We start from the raw sequence: 10,531 nt of genomic DNA on the forward strand, positions 1-10,531 counted from the left end.
GTGCAATTTAGCCCAGTCCTGCCCCTGGGCAGGATACTCAGCATATCCTGTACACAAGCACCCTCAACACTTGCCATCACTTAACTTCATTTTCAATGTATCTTCTGTATTTTCTTCTCTTCACAGTCTTTCTTCCATGCCAACATTTTCTCCTTGAAACTCCCTCCCTCATACTCTTCCTCTTCAAATATATTGTTCTTGTGTTTGGGCTGAACTGCCACACTGAGAAAACCAGGGGTGGTTTTAAGGAAACTATTTACCAGCATCATGCTTCCAAAGGCAGTTGCGTGTTTGGTGAACCCTTGGTGTCAACCAGGTCAGCGCACGTTGCAAAGGCTGCCAACAGAATTCGCTCCAGTGGGAAAAAAAAAGTGAAAAAGCAAAGAAGCAACAGCTTCTCCTTCCCACAGATGCATTCTTTTGGGTGGGATTTAAAGATAATGGTGTAGAACAAAGCTATTCTGCAGCCCCCAGTGCCCTTATGCTTTTTTAGGACCCTTATTATATTTTAATTCCCTCCAGATCACTGGAATAAAGGCTGTACCAAAGCATTCAGAGCCTAGCGCAGTGGCCTAAACTGTGTTTTCAATCAGGTCAGAAGACACGTGGCACTATTTTTCTTCTCTATAAATAGTGAAGCACTGGCTGCTCAGATAAATACACGTGTATTGGTTAAACCAAGCTTAAAGAGGAACTAAAGCAATCACTAACCTTTTTATAGTAACTTATAGCAACCTTTTTATAGTAACTTATAGCAAAGATTTGCCTAGATGGCAGGCTTGTATAAAGAAGTAAATTATCCTACCTCCTTATAGCTGTATAGAGCTGTTCTATGGATTGGCTGATAGAGCAGCATCTCTGGATGTAGTTCAGAGAGAAGTGAGAAATATTTATAAAATCCTAAACTATGGGGCAATTAAATCAATAATAAGATATGACTCAACAACAGGACAAGACAGAAAACAGTAAGAAGTCTGCTTTTATTTATAAAGCATATACATCAGTTTATGACAGAGCTCAATGCAAAAAACCTTTAAAATGGCCCAGAAGTGACTACTGCTCACCCTGTCCTCCTGCCTGGCACCCCAGGGATGCAGAGAAGCAAGGCATGGTGCGTTGCTCCTCTGCAAGGAGATAGCAGGAGTGCTCCAATAAAATACAAATGCTGCAGCCTCAGCCAGCTTTTAGGCCTTTGAAGATAATCACACCTTAAAGTCACCCCCTGGGCAAGATGTATTTGCCAGAGAAGAGCTCAAATGTTGATTAAAGAAGGCAATAATACTAGTCATTAAGCAATAATGAAGTTCTACTGCTCTTTAGAAAGAGGAGGGAGGTGTTCCTAACTCCCTCCTGCTCCTGCTGTTGCTCACTTCACCCTTTCTGTTGCTGGTTCCAGAGGATTGGTCCTACTGCTGTCCATGAGGAGGAGCAAGCCCTTGGAGGGATGCTGCGTGTCATGGAACCATAGGGTCACAGAGCATCCCAAGTTGGAAGGGACCCACAAGGACTGTCCAGTCCAACTCCTGCCTCCACCCAGGACCATGCACCAGACCTGCAGTTTCCATGTAATCAGATGTTGAGACAAAATTTTTGGAAGACAGCATTGAAGCCATATAGGAAAGCCCCTACAGGTGACTGAGAAGTGATATTTAGAATTAAACATGCAATACAGAAATGCAAAGACGTCTCTTTTGTCTGGAAGGTAAGCCTGGGCAAGTATTGCTATGATCTTGACATCTTTGTAAGTTTTTCAGCACCCTGTGGAGACAGAGCCACTGTGTGGCTGTCGCTGTTTCCAGTCGCACTGACTGCTGCTGGAGCTGAGGGGACAAAAAATTTGCATTAGGAAGCAGCCACATCCATTATCGCAATACTCAGCTTTCCTTTGAGCTGGGGAAAAAAAAAAAAAAAAAAAAAAAAGGGGTGGTGGTTGTTGCTCTTCACACGTGGACTCTTCACTGATTTCCTGGTCACCTGGCCCGCAAGGGAACCTGGTGCAGAACGAGGGAGGAAGGGCTGGAGGCTGGGCGGGCATACTGGGGCACACCGGAGGGTTCCGGGACGGAACTGCCACAGCTCCCGAGGCTCGCTGAAGAGAAGGCCGTGTGGCCCTGAGCGGCGTAGCCGCGGCGGGGGGAAGGCGGGCGCGGCCCGGCCGCTGGGGCCGCCTCCTGACGTCGGGAACCTGCCGTGCGCGGGGCGGGGCGGGCGCCGGGAGCGGGCGGGCAGAGCCGGCTGCGGGGCGCGGCGCCCGGCCTGTCCCCGCGCCCAGGGCCGGAGCAGGTAGGGCGGCGCGCGGCTCCCCCGGAGGGAGGGCGCGGGGCCGGGGGGAGGCCGCGCCGCGCAGACAAAGGGCCGGGTCCGGCCCGCGGGGGGCTCCGCGCTGCACCTGGGGCCGAGCTCCGCGCTCTGCCGCTGCTGACGGCCCGCGCGGTTCCTCCCCGAACGCTCGGGCCCGGCTGGGGCCGCGGGGAGAGAGCGGGGGCCGTTCGCCCCGGGTGCGTGGCCGGGCTGCGCGGGCGAAGCGGCCGGATCAGCGCCGCCGGGAGCCGCGTACGGATGGGGCGTCGCGGAGCCGCCTGGCAGCATCTATCCGTCTGCTCTGCGCCGAGGGGCAGCGCTGCCGCACGCTGCGGGGTAGGGGAGACCCAGCCCTGTTCCTAAATGCACCGGGAAACGCAGCTTCGGTCTCGGGAAAGAAGAGGAGACGATGCCCTGACGTGCGCTGCTTTTTTCCTTCTTCCTTCAGGCGGAGAGAAGAGAGGAAAATGCGATATTGCGGGAGAGCGAGGAGGAGAGGCAGCAGGGCTGTGCTCTGTGCTGCCGGCCTGTAGCAGCGACAACAAGCAGGTGTGGCTTTGCGTTCCCGAGAAGTGCTGCTTTAAGCCCCCCCCCCCCCCCCCGTGAGAGCTGCCTCTTTGCCATCCCTTCTGAAAAGGGGATGCTGCTTCCTGCCGGTGGGAATTTCAGCTTGTGATTCCTACCCACTGGTAGCACTTCTATCAGCACCTGTGAGAAGGGAGGAAGCAATTGTGAGTGCCCAGCTTATCTGTCTGGAAGTGGGATGAGCGATAAAGAGGCTGTTTTGCTCTCACCACTGCTGTCGCTGCTCCTGGGAGTCTGCCGTGGAGCCTGGTTATGTCATCATCCTGATGTTTTGGCCCAGGTCTTGGAGGATGGAGAAACATGAGCTGTGCTTTGTGTGCAGTGAGTTGCTAACTACCAGAAAATGTTTTGGAAAAGTTTTTTGTTGTTTAAACCGTATTTTGGTATTTCAGTGGTTGGATTCAGACGCATATTTCATCTTTGAAATCCCTTGCTCAGCCTTACTTTGCTGTGGGAATATGTCCAGGGCTGCAGAGCAGTGGCTCCTACCAGCGGCACATGGAATGCATGCTTCACCAATGCTTGTGGCCAGAAAAAAAATCAATGCAAACGCAGGTTGCAGGCAGCCACTTTGGCTCCCATGGCTCAGGAAAGTTTGGGATCTGCAGCTGTGCACTGATGTTCTTCCATACTTCAGTAGCAGCTCACTATGTGTTCCTCTTTTTTGTGTGTTTAGGATGCGTGAAGATTAAGTGCCAAGTGCCAAAATGAGTGTGACTTCGTGGTTCTTGGTGAGCAGCGCTGGCATTCGCCATCGGCTCCCAAGAGAGATGATATTTGTTGGCAGAGATGACTGTGAATTGATGCTCCAGGTAATGTGGCTTTCCTACTCTCTTTAAAAGATGCAGAAGGTAATGCTGGGGGTCTATAGAGGTATTGTATGCTTTCCTCAAAAGACATCTTTTAAAACATGCTTTTATGTTGAGTATGTAGTTCCCACAAAGAGCTCATATATTAATGAAAGTGCAAGTGAGGCTTCTTTCAAACAGCTTTGTCATCAGATGGATGAAGGATAGGAGCATCCAGGATCATACAGATAGGGGCTGTACTGGTAGGAGATTAATCACGTTGAACAGATTAACTGTCTTGATGCAACAGAAGTAGTAAGCAAAAACATACCGTCCTGATCTGCAAGCGATTGAATTACTGGGTTTTGTGGCATGTGATTTGGAGGGGAGCAGGATGTTTTTGCCTGTTTTCCCCACTACTGGAAGTTTGATGAAATTTCAGAGCTTGTATCTCTTGGTTGGTTGGTTTACTTGTTTATTAATTTTTATCATGTTAGGAAATGCTGATCTCTAGCAGAGAAATGCTGGCTATTTTGGTGGGGTGACTAAGGCATTGTCCTCCTGCTCCCAAAGTAATTGTGTTACTTGGGCAAGCTTGCAGCTTGCATTAGTGCGCTCCATGCAAGTATATCTTTTTGCTGGACTGACTCCAACGTGCCTGAAGTGTTGACTGTGGTCTGATGTTTGACAGTGCAATGTAATGGACGTCACTCCAAATAAATGGAGCTGGAATCTGGCGAATAGCTTTTGACAGGAGCAGCTTAGCTCAGGACTTTGTAGAAGCTCACAATTAAATTGATATTTCTGCTAGACTTGTGTGTGAATATTTGAAGTACAAAAGAAATTTGGTTGCACCTGTCTGTCCCCCTTTTACTCCTTTGCTGAAGTGGCAGAAGATTTTGTGGATCATCTGTAAAGCCTCTGTGGCTGCTGGTGTCACTGTAAGGGAGTTTCCTGAACAACGGGGCCTCCTTCCCCGTTGCTTCCACTGATAACCCAGTGACAGCTATTTCCTAAATGCTTTGCTGACATCCTTCCAGGCAGACTGAGTTTGTAGCTACTGTGCAGATTTTGTATGATATGTTAGCAGGAGGTCTGCTGAGGGGACAGAAGTTCTTTCTTATAGCTGTATTTGGAAGGCAGTTGTTTGTTAAGGTGTTGTCTGGCTCTAATAAAATGATAGTGTCCAGAAAAGGAGAGCTGGCAGTATTTGTGCTGCTCTGCTTGTTGGCAGTGAAGGAAATGCTTTGCCATTTGGTGTGTCAGCTTGAAGCATACTCTGGTTTGACAGCAGATCATTTGTTTGGGTTTTCCGATGAATCACACTATCTTTTATTTCATTTTTCCACGTCTGACAGGTGAGATGTGTAATGGTGAGACGCTTACAATGTCTTAATGTTTTCTGTAAGTCTGCATTTGCTCAGAAACCTGATGGCTGTATTTTCTTGTGACTTAAAGGGAAACAACATGTACAATGGCTTTACTATGGCCTTACTATTCAAAAATGGCCTGAGACTCTGGGTGCACCTTAATTAAGTACCCTATAAAGGTATTCAAGTTTTCTTTACAGCCAGGGCTTCACACATGGAGAATCACAGTTCTCGAGCTGTGCAGTCCAACATAAAAGTGCCCGAATATCACTAATTGTGAAGATGTGCTGCTTATTTCACTGGTTATTTATGGGGTTAACTGGACAGCATGGACTGTGAAGTTCCCCATACTTCATGGAGTTTTTAATGCTGCTTTAAAAGTCTAAACTGGCTTGTTAATGTTGCATGTGGGCTGGCAAACTTGCAATGCTATAAACTTGTCATGCTCTTCTCTACAAGGTAAATGAAGTGGGATTCTTGGAGGAGCCAGCAGTATCAGTGAGAAGAAGGATGCAGTTGTGTTTGGGGACTGGCAGGTGGTGGGAGGTGGTAGAGGAGATTTTCATAAAAGACATCTCTATTATTTTGCTGGAATGAAGGCTCTGAGCTGTCAGTAAGAGCCAGCTGCTTATGTTCATGGGCTGAATTATATCTGACCCTTTATAAATGTATTAGTTTACTATATTATATAGTTCATATTAGATTATATAATTATATTAGTTTACTATAGTATTATATTAACATACTAGTCCTGAGTAGTACAGCTTTTTCTCAGATCACGTGAATGGTCTTATTTTGAACAGCACATAATTTTCCTAGCCATTTGCTTATAAAGATGTTTTCCCAAGAGCTTTCTTGGGCTCCAGCTGACATGACTGTTGTAAGATGATGGGTAGGAGAGAGGCTCAAGTGCACTCTTGATATCCACGCGAAGTTGCATGTGAGCAGATGGAGGATGAGGACTAAAAATAGGCTTTTTCCCTACTGTGACTGTCCATGTCACAGAATCGTTGTGCAGGTTGGCACAATTGGTTGTCCTGGGGAAAGCTTAAGGAGCTGGGAGGTTATTGGAGGCTGATGGACAGAGCTCCTGTGGCAGTGTAACTGTCATATTCTTCCGGTGATGACACTGAAATTATGTGTTCACTGAATGGTTATTTTGGATATAGACTTCAAGATACGGGCACTCACTACTCCCGTGTGCAGAGTTGAGAACAGACTGTCATTGTCTAGGAGGGGAGCTAGATGATATGGGCACTGTTTTTCATCTCTAAGATTATTTCTGCTTAGTGATTTCATTGTGATATGGTCTGTGGTCCCCTTTCAACAGGGCTCCAACATGCAACACAAGAGATAAGTTCTTCTAGTCCTGAAGATCTAGCAGACTTGCCTTTCTCATCTTACTGTTTCAGGAATGCCTTGTCTTTGGAAGTTTCTTGGTAAAGTTACCTTAAGGTATCAGATCCCTAAACGGCAAAAAATGATGTCTTTGTTACCAAACAATCAAGCCTTAGTTTCACCTGAGTTTACAGGTACTACATTTGCTTTCTAGTTAACAAAGAAATCCATGGTCTTCAAGCTTAAAATTAAGTAGATTTGGTAGTGGGGAAACAATCTGCCTTGGAATCCTCTATACCTACTAAGAGGATTAGAAATATTGTAAAGGTTTTCTCAGCACTGTAAGGATCCTTGTACAAGTAAATGTGAGATTTACATTGGGTTTGAATGTTCATGCATGAGGACAATGCCACGTAGTGTGCTTTGGCATGCAGTGTTGTTATGCATAGTCAAGGGCTCCGTCCTGCTCTCTTTCTGATGATCATAATTTGATTCCTTTTAGAATCCCATTTGCTCCCCTTGGATAAGTCAACCAACAGCAAAAGTGTGGAAATTTAAACCTTTGCTAATTTGCTCTAGCAGGTTTTTCGTAAAGCTTAGTGAAAATGGGAAGTAATTTTCTGAAAATGTTTAATGTTTTCTTTTTCCTTTCTTTTTTCTCCTAAAAGAAAGAGTTGTATTGGTGGCTTATTATGGTGTTTGGGTTTTTCTTTTTGACAATGTAGAGTGAAGTAACTCCCTCCCCCACTGCATTTTTCATGTGAAGTATAATTGCCAGCTTTATCAGCTGTGATCATTTGCTTAATGTGATGGATATTTACTTGCATTAGCAAAATGTTTATGTAGTGTGGAGTTTTTGTTTAACCACTGAAACCTTCTCTCCACCCCTAAACAGAGCATATTTGTCATTTTGGCTAAGTGTAAATATTTAATGGAAAGGAGAGCAGCGTCATGATTTCCCCGTTGTTGTTTAAAAGAGATGTTTATTGGAAAAAATGAGAAAGGAAAACATTTAAGCAGTTCCGTTGTGTTTTTGCCTCCCTATAGAGCAGCAGTTGTCCTACACAGTATCAGTTTGTACTCCAGCAGGCAGATGGTGTGATGCTTCTGTTTCAGGTGTGGCCTTTGTCCTGCTTGTCAGTTAGGACAGCTTGGCACTTCCTGTTATGAGCATCTGCTTTCAGTTGCTTACAACTTTGCTAAACTTTCTAGCTGTTTAAAGTGCAAGTTTATGTTCCAGGCATCTGCTTTAGGCAGAGTATTCTGGAATAGATTGGCTCCATTCTTCGGTCTTAGAGAATGGGTCTGAGGAAAACGCTACTTTCTTCATGTAAACTATTTAGAAGTATATTTAACCTGTACTATGAAGTTCTTGTGCTGCAGAGCTGGAGGTGATGTTTATCAAGAGGGAATCCCCAGGTGATGGGTTTTCCCATTGATAATGTGTTTGGCTGAGGCGCAGACGTTTGAACAAGGTTGAAGTTCACGTGCAGTCAGTGGGGACAGCTTAGAGACTATTGTTTTTAGTGATGTTTCATCTGAGAGTGAGGTTGGTGAGGTTATGGGTTGGAGGACAGGTTGGGCTAGATGCAGGGATGCACAAGGCTGATATTTGTGGTCAGCAGCTTTGCGTCCAGGCAGAGGCCAGTCATGAGTAGGGTCCCCCAGGGGTCTGTGTTGGGACCAGTGATCTTCAACAACTTTGTAAATGACACAGGCAGTGGTATGTATCGAGTGTACTCTCAGCAACTTCACTGGTGACTCCAAGCTGAGTGGTGCAGCTGACACAACAGTAGAAAGGGATGCTATCCAGAGAGCCCTGGACAGGCTTGAAAAGTGGCCCCACGTGAACCAAATGAGGTTCAATAAGGACAGGTGCAAGGTGTGTTACACTTGGGTCAGGGCAGTCGCAGATAGGTGAACAGACTGGGGAAAGAACTCATTGTGAGCAGCCCTGCAAAGAACAGCTTGGGGGTCCTGATGGACAAAATGCTGAGTCTGAGGCAGTGTTTGCTCTTGCTACCTGGGAGGTCAACTGCATCCTGGGCTGCATTAAAAGAGGGGTGGCAGCAGAGTTAGGGAAGGCTTGTTCCCCTCTGCTCTGCCCTTGTTTGATTACTTCTTGAGTACTACATCCAGGCCTGGGACTTGGAGAAGAAGGGTGTGGGACTGTTAGAGCCAGTCTAGAGGGCCACAAAAATAACCAGAGGTCTGGAACACCTTTCCTACGAAGAAAGGTTGAGAGAGCTGGGCTTAGTAATTCTGGAAAATAGAAAGCTCTGGGGACACCTCGTTTCAGCCTTCCAGTTTTTGAAGGGAGCTTATGAGGAGCGGGACTAACTTTTTACATGGCCTAATAGTGATAGGACAAGGGGGAATTGCTTTAAACTTTGAGGGGAGATTTAGATTAGGTGTCATGAAGAAGTTCTTTACTCAGAGGGCAGTGAGGCCCTGGCACTTCTGCCCAAAGAGCTGTGGGTGCCCCATCCTTGGAGGTGCCCAAGGCTGGGCTGGATGGGACCCTGGGCAGCCTGAGCTGGTAGAGGGTGATAGCCCACAGCAGGGGGTTGGAGCTGGGTGGCTTTAAGGTCCCTTCCAGCCTAAGTCATTCTTCTATGTGCGAGTAGCTGCTCTAGATTAGATTAGATCAAGGTTCATCTAGCCTGGTGTCCTCACTGGGGCTGTGGTCAAAGCAGCTCTCGAGAAAGCTGGTACAGTACTTGCTCAACTTCCTACAGTTTATGTTTCAGAGAGCTAATTGCTGGCTTTTTGCTCATTTTGGTCAGTGGGCTTCTATCTCACAGCAGCTAGCCAACAGATTAAGGCTGGGCTGAGCAGGTACGACAGGAAGGTTTGTGTGCATGCATAGAGAAGGAGCACAGAGAGGGGAAGCTGCAGGGCTTAGAACATGGTGAACACAGGGCACAAGCAGCTCAGTTTGAAGAAGGTGGGTGCTGCTGTATGCAGTAGGGAGCAGCATCTCCCTCGGGCATGAGGTGGGCTTGAGGCTTGCTGTTGCTCTGGTGTCAGCAAATAGCTGTGGAAGCTACCAGCCAAGTATCTGTCACTGGTCCATATGGGGGATCAAGTGACACTTGTGCTATCAGCCAGTTCAGCTCACAAGCCCCTACTACAGGGTTGTTCTTTGGGCAAATGGCATAAACGCTGACGATGCTGCTTGAATAGACGTTTTCCTTTTTTTAGCTTGTTTTGGTAAAAAGCGAGGCAATTACAAGCATCCTAGGCATTGAAAGAGCATTCCTATGGCTGCTATGTCAAGTGTTTATAACTGCAGAGCAGTTAGGATGTCCAGTGTGAAGACTGTCTGTGTGATCCTGCTTCTGTCCCGGGTGCATAGGCATGAAGGTACAATCTGTTCCTGTGCCATTATCCAGTAGTTTTACCTGTACAAGACCTGTCCTGTGCTCAACACACGAAGTGCATGGTGCCCTCTGCAAATAACACAGTGTAGTTATGAGCTTTGTGTGTGTGTGACAAGTAGTCGAATTAAGGCTTCATTGACCTGACGTGTCCTGCATTCCCCAGGCTGTATTTGATAACACAGTGTCTCTCTGATGTAGCTTGATAATCATTTACATAAACAAGTGTGAATAGATGCAGCATGGCTTGTCTGTGCTGGGAGGAAGCAGGTGGTGTGAACTCGGTAGGTGCTTTTCTGATGCTTCTGGGTGAATGCACTGCTGTACAGAAGCCAGACCCTTCCCTGACTGGTATCTTCTACACTGGAAACTCTCTCTGGGAGTGATAGGGGACCTCAGGCGTGGTGTCCCAACCTCCCTCCTGCAGGACCTGGGGTGGAGGAGGAAGCTGCAGACAGGACTGTGCAGTTAACTGGAGGGTGTCAACCAGCACCTGTCTGTCCCTGGGTGTTGGGAACTGCAGTGGTTCTGAGATGTTCATCCCTGAGGTGCCACAAAGGAAGGAGGTGTCTTGAAGGCAGAAGGAAAAGGATGTGACCTTCGGAAGCCTCAGATTTCTGCTCAGTGATTCTTCCAGATGCTGGGCAACAGCTGTGGCAATTCCAGACCTGTTGCTGTTTGGTTCTTGCCTCTCCTGTTGTTTCCTCTTCGTGTGGAATTGATGGGAGGGCTGTGCCCAGTGAGGGGATGCGGTGTAGGGCAGTCAGCA

General features: G+C 47.2%; 1 protein-coding gene across 8 annotated transcripts in view; it reads left to right on the forward strand.

Moving 5' to 3' along the window:
* Positions 1–2,218: 2,218 nt before the first annotated feature.
* Positions 2,219–10,531, forward strand: part of CEP170B (centrosomal protein 170B) — a 56,292-nt gene continuing 47,979 nt past the window's right edge. For 7 of the 8 annotated variants that reach the window (XM_042813951.1, XM_042813953.1, XM_042813956.1 and 4 more), the window contains exons 1-3: positions 2,219–2,283; positions 2,750–2,850; positions 3,563–3,698. In XM_042813951.1, the coding sequence (XP_042669885.1) occupies positions 3,594–3,698 (105 nt within the window). In that variant the 5' untranslated portion in view covers positions 2,219–2,283; positions 2,750–2,850; positions 3,563–3,593. Of the gene's footprint in view, positions 2,284–2,616; positions 2,638–2,749; positions 2,851–3,562; positions 3,699–10,531 lie in introns of those variants that run through there. The other variant, XM_042813952.1, reaches the window with a different exon arrangement.

This window comes from Centrocercus urophasianus, unplaced genomic scaffold (assembly GCF_019232065.1).
Source record: "Centrocercus urophasianus isolate 14NV4802_14NV808 unplaced genomic scaffold, USGS_Curo_1.0 seq_14, whole genome shotgun sequence".
Taxonomy (NCBI): Eukaryota; Metazoa; Chordata; class Aves; order Galliformes; family Phasianidae; genus Centrocercus; species Centrocercus urophasianus.